The sequence below is a fragment of the Dermacentor andersoni genome, chromosome 10, assembly GCF_023375885.2.
Source record: "Dermacentor andersoni chromosome 10, qqDerAnde1_hic_scaffold, whole genome shotgun sequence".
Classification (NCBI taxonomy): Eukaryota; Metazoa; Arthropoda; class Arachnida; order Ixodida; family Ixodidae; genus Dermacentor; species Dermacentor andersoni.
The window spans coordinates 11,222,060-11,235,365 of record NC_092823.1 but is presented as its reverse complement, the minus strand read 5'-3'; the positions used below and the strand labels follow the sequence as shown (position 1 = coordinate 11,235,365).

Here is a 13,306-nt window from a genome sequence, read left to right as displayed (position 1 = left end):
TCTTTCTCTATCATCTTTCACCTGCCACCCCCTCTTCCCTGACTACGCTTCGCCGTGCTCCCTCACGGGTTGCAGAATCAAGCGTCCTTCCTTTCTTTAGATCACTATCTAGCGACACTCCCCAGCAAAAAATGATCCTGGCCCGCCTACAGCGCTTGCTCAGACAGCCAACCAGAGGCTCTTGTGCTCTCTTCGTGCAAGATGGCGAAAGCGCGAGTTCTCTGGCTGCTTCTCTGGTTTATCGTGTGTGCGCCTTGTGGGCCTTCTCCCGCAGTGTTGCCGTGATGAAGCGGCAGAATTCGCCTTTCGTCGTGAAGCTCCAAATCATAAATCGCGTCGAACGCGATGAGAAGTTGGATGTCCCCGCAGCGTGCAAGATTCCGAGGAGCACTCTCGGCACGATTAGGGCTAAAGTGGCCAGACTCGCAACCCGGTGCCCATGGCGCCCGACGCTTACGCACGGCCGTGTACGAGGGGTTCTTCATACGTGCCGGTTTCCGCGTGCTCGGTGAGGACTGTAAATTCTGATGAATGCGACGAAGCCGTTGCCGGTGTTGCCGAAGCTTGGAGCGAGCTGTCAAAATTTTCGGGACATGCGAATCAACGGTGGACGAGTTTGTGAGTGCAGATGATGGTGTCGCGACCACGGTAGAGCCCGGAAACGAAGACTACATCGCCGACATCGTAACGAGCACAAATGAAAGTAGGCACATTGAGGAAAGCAACTGCGGTCCTTTGCCCACATCCTCCGAAGTGATTGGTGCACTCGCATTAGTCCGGCGCTTCTGCGCGAATGCGGAAGGTTGCGGCCTCAGCTGCTCCGACTCCTTAGACAACGTGGGGAAGTGCGTGCGTCGCAGGCAGCGAAATTGCCCAGGCAGAAGAAAATGCAGGACTAATTTATGCCAAACTAAGCTAGTTTCGTTAATAAAGTGATTTTATAAATGACATGTGCTTTTATGACATCCAATTATTTAGCAGGCTTATATCGAATTATGCTCTATATCGAACTGATAGGCGTTTTTTTGCGAGTTCGATATAGCCGGGTTTGACTGTAGTAGATTCAATGCGGTTCATTTTCAACAGTTTTTAAGGGTGAGTTCATATATAACCGACTTTGGAGATGAGTATATTTCATGGGACTATCAAGTTCATTATAAATGGCTTTGACTGAATACCATATTCTTACGCTCATAACCTCCACCTAAAATTTTTTAAATTTAGCGGTGAAGTAGGGGTGCAAGCTACATGCGAATTTCACCCTAAGGTCTGGCTTCACAGCAGTGCGTGCTGCACTGCCATGAAGTCACATCTCAAATCAAGGTTCTCCGCAATTCAATAAATAAAAAAATAGAAAGCCCTCACCCTTGCATGTTCAAGCTCCTTTCTTCCCTCCTTCATGGTCACCCAATCTCCTCCTCTTTAAGGGTCAACATTTTGCATTTAGTAGTTGGCAAGCAGTGCATGCAGTGAACTACAACTCTGATCACGATGAGCCATGCTGAACAGGCATCCTAGCACAGCAGCATCTGAAGGTAAAGCTAGGTATATTTACACGGGAGAGAAGGTCGCGATCTGAGCTTGGGGATAACGTATCAAGTGATCATAAGTAAACTGTACCCACAGTGCTCCATGTGAAGCACTTCACGATATGGCAGAGAGTCGAATCACTGTTGGAATTTTTGGCTCTGTTGCTTTGCTTCGTCACCATTGCCCATGTGACGGCTGCTCCATCCATGCTGCGAAGTGATCTGATCCACGTCACATGCCACATGACTGATTCGTCCGCAATAATGTCCATCATGTGAATCCAGCTTTAGCAGCACTGCCGAAGGGAGGGGAGGGAGGTCAGAACCGCTGGCTGAAAATATGACTTGGACGAGTCATGCATCCATGAATAGAGACTGCTTTTGTAAATGTTAGAGCGCTGTTGTATGCACAAGTTATTTGTTTTTCTTCCCAGGCTGATGTAGTTAGCTGTACAGGTTATTTGTGGAAAGATACAGTATACTCAAGCCCTGCCTCAAATAAATAATTTGTTGAAGTTAGCACATGTGCTGTACTCTCCATCTGTCCCCGTCTTTCGCGCTTCATTGCAATATGTCATACAAACAAGGCCGAATTTCCCCCCTTCCCAAAATTAGAAAATGGCTTTGCAGCCGGCAACAAAAGTCTTCTCCTGTCGCTCCCTGCTTTATTCCATTTTTTTTTTTTGCTCTTTGCATCATGTCTGTTCAGCATCAAAAAATTCTGATAGTATCTGCACTTCTGAGTATGCAATTCTATTTTCAAAGTCCGGAATTCACATTATATGAGAGTCACATGGTGCACTTTTGATCAAAAGTGAGCCCAGTTTCGAACAGATTTCTTGATCGTGATTGGCTCATTTGTGCAAGCTAGGGAAGGGAGGCAATCTCAGAAGGGCAGCAGATTGGGCGAGTTGGTGTTCCATGGTAACAATGGTCGCGTGCGTATGTTGGCTGTCCGGAGTTGGTATCTGATCATCGATGTATGACCGGGCGCATGCATGCCCAGTTTTTGTACGTATAAGTTGACTTCTTACTTCAAATAAATCAGTTGTAAGTTCAGCGCCGTGTTTGTCTCCTCCTCTTTCTGGTCCTGTCGTCTAGTGCTGTTTCAATGTTATTGTTACCAGGCAATCTCAGTCAAGAAAGCTGATCGCAATCGGCTCCCTACCGCAGCTTGCACATAAGAGCCAATCATGACTGCGATTGTCTTTCAGTACTTTTACATGACTAAGAAATTTGTCCACGATTAGGCTTGAATGTAATCAAAAGTGGCCATGCGAAACTGGTATTAGAAGTCTGTGTTCTCACAGACCCAAAATGCCTTCCAGTAACCATGGCCATTGCGGAAATGTGCTCACCTTAGGACCCGTGGCTGGTAGACGCAGGATGTAGTGCAGGTTGTCCGTCACGTGGGTGTCTAAACCACGAGCCAAGTTCCAGGGTTTGCAGATCCACAGGTTGTCCAGGCCTCTGAGAGTCAAAAACAGCCGTTACATCTCACACAGAAAGTTTACTGCATATACCCCTCAAAGCTAGAACACGTCATCAAGGAGTAAGCCATAAGAGGTGTTTAAAAATTAGCAGGGAATAAATTACGGGCAGCCACAGTTAGGTCAGGTGTCCCAGGTATTGCTGCTTCTAACTTTTCAAGGAACACTAAAGAGAAACTTTAAAGCAGTTTGGCCTGATAAGGTACTGCTTCTAAACTCAACTTTCATAAATGTCGCCATCAATGGCTGACCATTCGATGAGCAGATGAAGGACACACTTCAATTTTCAGAATTTCAAAGCAAGGCCCAAGTGCTGGCAAGTCATGGTGACATCGCGTATTTCAAGGAATTTTTTTGCATTTCACACTTTGTGCTTGAGCCAAAGTTTTCAAAACTCACACAGTTCAGTCTTTGGCTCCTTCAGGGTACAATGTAGTCCCTCTTAACTGGTAAAAAAGATTAACTAGACCTGACCAGATCCTGCAAAATATGTGATGTCACGCCCAGCTGGCATGGAAACTTTGAGGTGGCGTTCCCACTTGTCTTCCATTCTTGCATCTTTTCTGTTCTACTCATCTTTTCAAGTCTACTCCCACAGTGTGAATGTGTTTTCTGCCAGTGTAAAAGCCTAAGGTACTAATACAGGGGTCAACTTATTTGTCTATTTAGTGTCCCTTTAACCCTTTGAGGATGACTGTCGTACATGTATGGCAGCAGAAACAAATCCCAAGTTGTTATGGCTGTACAGGTACGACGGCAGCCAAACATCTGGAAGAAATTAAGCAGGCTCAACTCCAGTTGATATTTACGTAATACGAAGCATGCTTGCTTTGGTAGAGAATACTTGTTATGAATCATATAACTATTCAAGGGCATACGATTACTGCTGTTGTGAAATGTTGCAAAGTGATGTGGAGTGCAGGACATGGTGTTGTTTGTTGCTGTTGTGATACCCAGTGACCCAGGTTGGTGTCAAAGAGGTTTGCTGAAGAGCAGCACATTCCCAGTGGCACCTACCAGTCCACATATTTAGACTGCACTATATTCAAGATTGGCTCACATGATGACGCTGCCTTATCTGTATGATCAGCTCACGAGAATGGCCACATAAGTAGTGGTTACAAAAATCTGGCTTCAACTCATCAAGAATGCTTCGCATTAACCCTTTGAGGGTCGATTTTTTTCGCCATACGCGACCGACCAGGGTCGATTTTTTTTTATTGCAGATTCCAATTCTTCTGAGGGGCCTACTTCGAAAAAAAAGAGGGACCTACATCGAAAAAAATTTACCGTAATTTTTCTAGGGTGACCGTAAAGTGAGAAAAAAATATTTTGCGTTTGGTATATACAGTAAAAGGTCGTTAATTCGAAATCCCGCATAATTCGAAGGTTTCCGGTGGTCCCAACAGTTTGCATGCAAATTTTGCCAGATAATTTGGACAGCCAGCGTGCCCATATCCGGATAATATGTCAGTTTAAACCATGGCCTCCAAGATTTTTCCGTGCCTACATGATCCACGGCGGTAACAGTGAATTGCTGCGCACTGTAAACAGACTGGAGGACGCAGCCAACGGTGCGGCTAACTACTGCGCCAAGCAGTCACGCATCGATAACTACCGTATTTACACGATTGTAAGTCAACCACTTTTTTTTTAATTTGAAAATCTGAAGTGGGGGGGGGGTCGACTTACAATCGAAACCAAAACATGGCACCGCCAAAAAGGCAAGACCAATGGGAGCTACAACGTAGTTATAATTTTACGTTTGCTCTATGGCCCTTCCTCTAGCGTTTCGCTATCCCGCGTGTTTGTTCGCTTTTTGGAAGGGTTTTTTAACATTTTCGAGAGTTTTACAGTGCACACAACACTCACGAGGGGGTGTCGATAGTTGATGGAAGCGCCGCTGTTCCATTCGGGGTGGCACCCTCAGAATGGCGGTGCTTGCGGGGAGTATCGGTAGTTCATGGAAGAGTGCTGCTCGCAGGTTTCTCTTTGCCTGTTGCACTTAGCTTTCTTTATAGTTTGACGAAAGGCATTGGATTGAGGCGTTCCACTTGACTGCCGGCTACGTGCTACTTCTATGCTTCCTCAGTCGTCATGAGTGCTCCAGGCCCACTAATCATTCGGCACTCGTTCACAGCAGCGTTCAAGAGGGCTGCCATCCTTTACGCCGAAGAAACAAATCACTGCGCAGCGGGCAGCAAGTTCGATGTTTCTGAACAGGTGGTGCGAGAGTGGCAACTGCAGCGAAACGAAATTTTCACCTGTGACGGCAAGTGAGGAATTTCCCATGTGCCGAAGTCTGGACGCTTTCCGGAGCTGTAGGCTAAGCTTGCGATGTACGTCGCTGAAATGTGCAATCAGTCCCTGCCAGTGAAGTGCGACATGGTCATGAAACAAGCCCAGATCTTCGCCTTTTGACCTACTTCGCTGTGAGTACGAGTGGCTGGAGGCAGAAGACCATGAAATTATGCCAACCGGACCTGTCAAAAGAGCCTCCCTGACGGCTGTGTCTGGTTGGGTGCATTCGGCGTGCGCTGCTGTTCCACAAGATGTGGTGGTGCGGTCGTTTGCCAAATGTGAAATTTTGCGGGACGACGACGCGCTGTGGGACCGTTGCAATGATGAGGGCGGCAGCACTGGCGAAGATGAGTAGTCCCGTGACCATGTCAGCTACTAATAAATTTTCATTATCGAATGCAACCTCAAATATGCTCTCCTTTTTTTTATTTTTTTTCCTATCATGCGATATGGGGGGGTGTTGATTTACATTCGAGTCGCCTTACAGTAGTGTAAATACGGTACTTCAAGTGGCTGTTTTTCAGGCGAAATAAAGGTGCATTGTTGATACAGCCACATTTCGTACGTTTATTTCTCATTTTTCGTCCATTTTTGATAATTTGAAAACCTGGTTAATTCGATGATTTTTCGCGGATTGACGGACTTCAAATTAACGGGGTTCTACTGTATGTACTGTTTATTCATGTATAACAACAATAAAAAAAAAGAAAATAAGCTTATAACAATTTAAAATTTGGTGCATTGTTATACACACATGGTTTAGAATATGTGCACACGAGAATATTGTTACGGTGTTAAAAACAGTCAGACTTGTATTTACAGAATATTTACAATAATTACAGCAGCTGACAAGATGGTAGACAGTGCGCGAAGACCAGAACATCGTCTTCTTCTGACAATGATTAAAAAATCTTCTTCGCCGGCATGTCACCTGACCCCCGGCGGCTGAAGCACTGGCTCGGTGCTGGTTAGGAGGCGGGCGAGTGATACAACTTGAGACGCACGACGTGCACCACGTCGAAGCGATACTGAGCCACGGTTGGCTCAAGAGGGCCACGCTTTCTGGCCACGCTCGCCGCACCCGGCACTGTGACACGCAGTTTGCGAGAAGCAGCTTGGCCGTGGTGACGCAGTTAGTCTGGCATGTACTGAATCTTACTGGTACAAGCTTGTGGTTCTTTGTCTGACCCCGAACAGTACTGTACCTAATTTAGTTACTTTTTGGGGTAATTTTGACACACGGTGGCCGAATGCAGCGTTGTGACGCAGTTATCGAAAAGCGAGATGCAGTTCGGCCATGGGGACGCAGTTAGTTTGCATGTATTTAATCTTACTGGGACAAGTTTGTGGTGCTTTCTTTTACCCCCAACATTATTGTAACTGGTTTCATTAATTTCCGGGGTACTTTTGAGGCATGGTGGCCATACCTGTCATTGTGGCACAGTTAGTGAAAAGTAGCTCAGCCATGGTGACGCAATTAGTTTCCTGTGTACTGAATCTCACAGGGCCAGGTTTGTGCCGCTTTTTATGGTGCCAGGAAAAACGTAAACCATATTTATCCGATTCTAGTGCGCCCTCGACTGTAACCCGCACCCGCTTCTGTCACCAAAAAAAAACGGAAGAAAAAGAAACCTCAATTGTGACGTGTACCCATTTGTTGTGACCTAAAAAAAGTCCTTAGCAGTGCCCCGCACCTCATTCTTTCCCATAGAAATACAACTTTCTCTCATTTGGAAAAACAAAGATTTACTTCCACTGCACTACAGTTGTGATAAATAAAAGAAGTCGCAGTTTCGCCCGGAAGGCAAAGCATCGATGGCGAGAGCAAATTAGTAGACAGCTGTGCGAAAAGTGAGGATAGTAGTCTTATTGGCCGTATAAACTTACTAACGCTTACTAACTAAATTAACAAACATGGCGTCATGCGTGCACAAGCAAACATGAACATGTCTCATTCAATGGCCACGGAAACTCTTTATCAAAATGCTGGAGTACGGAAGCAAGAGAAAGCCAATTCACTTTTGAGTGGCCTCTTGCTTCAACGTTAACTAAGCGATGAGAACACAGTGCGGTGCATCTAGATGCGTAGACGCTTGTCTCCATCGCAGATCACATTCAAGATAGGGGCCACGAGGCCGCACCGCACACAGCAGCCAGTGGAGTAGAACGCCTCTCCTGTTTGCACCAGTCCTGCAAGCAAGTTGCGGGAACTCCGAATGCTCGTGGTGCAGCCCAATTTTCATCCGTCTCCGCATGCGTAATCCCTTTCCTTTGAATGTGTCATCGTGTGAACTCAGTGTGCCTTCGCAGTCGGCACTTCAATGCCGATAGAGCAAATGCAGAAAACAGGAAGACCTACACATGGAGGAAGCTACGGCAGCTAGCAGCAGAACTGATAGTTGGGCGAGTTGGTACGAATTCATGGTAAAATATTTAGCGCGCACAATTGACAAGGACACAGTGAAGGGGAACACACGAGCGCTTACTCACAACTATATTATTTTCTACACTTATCAACAATACATTAGAGCCTAAATGCATGGAGTGAGCAAAATTCATTAGTCATTAACGCATCAAAAACAAAAGCTGTCGTTTTCCACTTGCAGATGCAGATTACTTCGCCTTACGCTTAGGTAATGCGACGATTGAAATTGTAGAGACGGTTAAAACTTTATGAGTGTTTTTAATTGCGTAATGTCATGGGAACCACAAATTAATAAGTTAAAACTAATATTTCCAAATGTGCAGGTATAGTTGCACAACTGCATTCCTTGCTTCCAGTCTCCGTTAAGATAACTCTTTATAACAGCTTGTTTTTATTGCATGTCAATTATTGTTTTTTGGTATGGGGAAGTACAACAGCAACGAACATTAAGACTATACAAACTACAGAAAAAAGCGATCAGGCACATTGCAGATGTTGACTATTATGCACACACGGGTGAATTATTTAAGCGGTTTAACATTATCCCAATTAATCAGCTTTACAATTATTACCTCACAATAAGATATAAAAAATCCCTGATCAATAGCAATCACGCTTTTTTAGATATTTTTTAACAAGAACCATACATTATCCCATACCCAACTCGTCACCAACAACACCGGATCATTCCAATGTGCAGAACACACTTTGGCTGACAAATGCTTTGCACCATTGTTCCCGTTTTAATAAACAAATTAATTCAAAAAAGGATAATAAATGATGTGGCGCACATGTTATTAGGGAAGAACTTTTATCATGAAATCAACACAATATTATTTATCACCAACTAAACTTTCAGTATATATTGTAATTTGTCTTCATGTATTGTACTGCGTAATTTAACTGTACAGGAATCTGTGTATCTATATCTTCAGTTTATGATGAATCTATGTGTATTACAACTTATAAAATATTACCCCTTCATGCTATGGATGCATTCTGTTCGTCTGTCCTCAACGCTTTCCGTGTATCAGGGAGGCTCGGGTTCCCCTCAAGTGACTAATGTCACTTTTATACCAAGCCTGCCCTCATCCTTGAGATGAAAATAAACTGATTTGATTTGATTAAAAAAAAAAAAAGCTAACAAATCAGCAGAGATCGCTCTCGTTGACATCAAGGATAAGATAATTGAAAATATAGAAAAAGAACTGCTTACTCTTGGCCTATTTCTAGATTTTAGCAAAGCCTTCAACACTGTTCAACATAATATTTTGTTAAGAAAATTAGAAAAATATGGCATTAGAGGAGTGGCGCTAAAACTCATTCAGAGTTATCTAGAGAAACGTTATTAATACGTATGCGTTAACAATTCCAGCAAACTCGAAGTACAACATGGTGTTCCCCAGGGCTCTATTCTGGGACCCCCATTCTTTCTTATCTATATAAATGATATAGCTATACATGGATCCCCGCAATTAACAAGGTATGAAGACGATACTAATGTCTGTTTCACTGGAGAAACCATGCAATGTTTAGAGACCTCCGTTAATGACTACTTGTTACGGTTATCTGCATGGCTTCATAGAAATTGCTCAAGTCTAAATATAAATAAAACAATGTGCATCATTTTCAAGCCAATTAGTAAACGTGACTGCTACCCGATTAACATTAGATTTGAAGGACGCTTGCTGGAACAGGTCACTGAACAAAAGTTTTTAGGTGTCTGGTTTAGCCACAACCTCTCATGAAATACTCACATTAATCAACTAAAATCAAGCCTGTCTTGGGCGATTGGGTGCATTTACAAAGTACATCATCTAATACCCAAACGTTTAAAGCAGGCACTATACTATTCACTGGTTTACTCCAGAATGAGCTATGGAATTCTGACTTGGGGAACAACAGCTACTAACTACTACAAGCATAATGTATTACAATAGCAAATATTGCACATACTGAAAAATTTTAAAGGCAACAAGCATTTTTCGAGAACACACCCGTTATTTACCAAATATCACATGTTGAAGGTCGAACAGCTGTACTGTTTTAAGCTATTGCCATGGATCCATAAATACAAGTTATATATATCCACAGTCCATAATCTCTAATCCATAAGACAGGGGACGCCAAAGACTTGAAAAATTATAGACCGATCAGCTTACTGTCCGTTGCCTACAAAGTATTTACTAAGGTCATCGCAAATAGAATCAGGAGCGCCTTAGACTTCTGTCAAGCAAAGGATCAGGCAGGATTGTGTAAAGGCTACTCAACAATAGACCATATTCACACTATCAATCATGTGATAGAGAAATGTGCGGAATATAACCAACCCTTATATATAGCTTTCATTGAGTACGAGAAAGCGTTTGATTCTGTCGAGACTTCAGCAGTCATGGAGGCATTACGGAATCAGGGTGTAGACGAGCCATACGTAAAAATACTGAAAGATATCTATAACCGCTCCACAGACACCGTAGTCCTCCATAAAGAAAGCAACAAAATCCCAATAAAAAAAGGCATCAGGCAGGGAGATACGATCTCTCCAATGCTATTCACAGCGTGTTTACAGGAGGTATTCAGAGACCTGGATTGGGAAGAATTGGGGATAAAAGTTAATGGAGAATACCTTAGTAACTTGCGATTCGCTGGTGATATTGCCTTGCTTAGTAACTCAGGGGACCAATTGCAATGCATGCTCACTGACCTCGAGAGGCAAAGCAGAAGAGTGGGTCTAAAAATTAATCTGCAGAAAACTAAAGTAATGTTTAACAATCTCTGAAGAGAACAGCAGTTTACGATAGGTAGCGAGGCCCTGGAAGTGGTAAGGGAATACATCTACTTAGGGTAGGTAGTGACGGCAGATCCGGATCATGAGACGGAAATAATCAGAAGAATAAGAGTGGGCTGGGGTGCGTTTGGCAGGCATTCCCAGATCATGAACAGCAGGTTGCCATTATCCCTCAAGAGAAAAGTGTATAATAGCTGTGTCTTACCAGTACTCACCTACGGGGCAGAAACCTGGGGGCTTACAAAAAGGGTTCTACTCAAATTGAGGACGATGCAACGAGCTATGGAAAGAAGAATGATGGGTGTAACATTAAGGGATAAGAAAAGAGTAGATTGGGTGAGGGAACAAACACGAGTTAATGACATCTTCTCAGCTACTCAGCTACTGCAATTTTGATACATGGCTGTGAAATCGTGCTTGGTTTTTGTGATGAATGCCATGGCTATGCGCTGTGCTGCATGGCTACATGCAGCGGTGCGAGAAATGACTGCACTCACTTTTTTCTTTCTCTATAACGGGTCGTGCACGCAGTCGCAGCTGGGCCTGGCCTCAGAGGCCTCACCGGCACAATCTCAGTGGTCACACCCACATTTGCGCCGCAAGGCCTGGCAGCTGGACGCGGCCTCAAAGGCGGCACAGGCGACACCTTAGGGGCCACGAGGCGGCCGAGCCCATGTGGAGCATCAACCGCAAAGGGGAAAGCGAGCGTGAAAGACCATAACAGTGGAACAGAATGCAGCTATCTAAAGGCTGTCGTGTCAGGTGCTAAATCACGTGTTGCACACGCCGAAGATTTTTTCTGTGTTTTTTTATTCAAATTTCATAACATACGTGGCCGTGTAGTGGTTTCGTGGGCTGCAAAGCTGTCTTCTTAATTCCATGTTTACAATTGTGCACCCCAATAAATAGTAATAATGCATACAACAATGTAACAGATATAATGAACTAACAGACATAACGAAGTAATTTTGTCTGCAGCTTCAACTTCGTTATAACGAGGTTCCAGTATTTTTCAGTGCGCCTAATGCAGGACATGCTGTTTAGAGGTATAAATATATGTTTTATCTTTCACACCATACTTTCTATAACATTTATTTTTTAGTTTAAGTGGCAAATTTGGTTTCGGAACAACAAAGGTGCCTTTGACAGCTTTTGTTTACTTCCTTCCTTTTTCTTTTATTTGCTTTCTTTTTTACGCTATATATGTCCAGATATTACACTATTACATCCAGATATAGCGATGATGGGTTAAAGCAATTGGATTTCTTGTTCTTGATATCATTATAAGTGGACCGCACGGTATCGCCGCTAACCCTATGGCTATAAGCATCTCTATTTATCTGTATGACAGCACATGTGGCGCAGCTATGCTGGAAGCGTACTGCACGCTTTTAGTTAGTAGGCGATAACCCAAACGCCCCACCTTTCTCTGCTGCAGGTGGTGCTAAATGAGTGTCACTCTGGTGGCATCGTTTTCCGGCATTGTCCACCAGTTCAATTTCATTTTTGCTTCCCTTTGCCATCTTAAAACACTACGCAAAAAAAAAGCACATATTTGGCCACTTGAGCCTCAGAAGCTCGATGCACGTTGTCTTGTGCAGCAGCGATTCTCACCAAGTGGGCACGTCAAAACTTCCCACCAAATTGCCCGAACTGAAGAAGCTACGTAGTAACCCAGGCATAATTTGAGGAGTGCAAATGCAAGGTTGCCGAAGCTGCAAAAATGACCACACATGTCCAGCATGACCGCTCTCGGCATGCGTCGGCGCCCTCATGCTGCAACAATTAGCACATTGCTTCACATTAGACAGATGTGAAACCCAGATGAGTCTCTTAAAATTTTTAGAAACTTCTGATTGTTTTCCCAGTCAGTACATTTTTTTCTTGCATAATTTTCCAACACCTATGAACAAAGTTCTACTGTATATGGTCTAAGTTTCCTGCAATGCCACTCATATTGTGATAAAGGTTCAAATGGAAATAGGAACATCTGACCATTCATTTAACTCGATTCACAAATTCCGCTACTCCAACACCCTTGGTTTACAGCAAAAGGGCAGTTAACATGTCCTGCCTGTCCTGTCACTGCTTCTTTGTTACTGTTCAGCATTTTTACCAGAGTTACCGTAAGTGCACCGTTGAAAGAAGAAAAAGAAAGGACCAATACACTCTAAGAAAGCCCTCTAGGGTTTATCCTGTTCTATCATCATCTGTCTAGCGTGCCTTTCATTTCACTAACGCTGCCCACCTGGCACTAGGTCCCAAACGGCCCACTCGTTATGAGCCTGACATAGCATGTCTGACAGGAAAGCAGCGAGCAGTTTCCAAGAAAGGAGACGCAAGCAACACAGATGACGATTATTGTCTGAGGACAAGATGCGCCACAAAGGTGGGAAACATTTTCGTAGAGTGTAGGCAGGGAGGGCATTGTTGTTGGTGCCACTTCAGCTGCAAGGAAATGTGTTGAAGAGGGATGGGGAAAGTAAGGTTTGCGTTATTACTACATTGTTTTAAATAAACATATGGGAACATGTATTCATTAGGAAGCATTAAGCTCCAAAGGAGTTTAGGAGTCTTTTTAAAAGGCCGTAAATCACATCTGATACTTTTTACACAATCTAATTAAACACAGGCATTGTGCACAGAATGCTCTGACAATTATCTTTAGCGAACACAGCAACACTATGTGCCGCGGAGAAGCCAAAATTAATAATTAAAGAAGAAAGCTGCACACTGCTCTCCGCGCTTTTCTGCTTTCGTATTCACACATGGT

General features: G+C 43.8%; 1 protein-coding gene across 2 annotated transcripts in view; it reads right to left on the bottom strand.

Moving 5' to 3' along the window:
- Positions 1 to 13,306, bottom strand: part of TTLL12 (Tubulin tyrosine ligase-like 12) — a 363,841-nt gene that overhangs the window by 178,833 nt on the left and 171,702 nt on the right. For both annotated transcript variants that reach the window (XM_050168995.3, XM_055065384.2), the window contains exon 10: positions 2,888 to 2,999. In XM_050168995.3, coding sequence (XP_050024952.2) covers positions 2,888 to 2,999 — 112 coding nt within the window. The remainder of the gene's footprint in view (positions 1 to 2,887; positions 3,000 to 13,306) is intronic.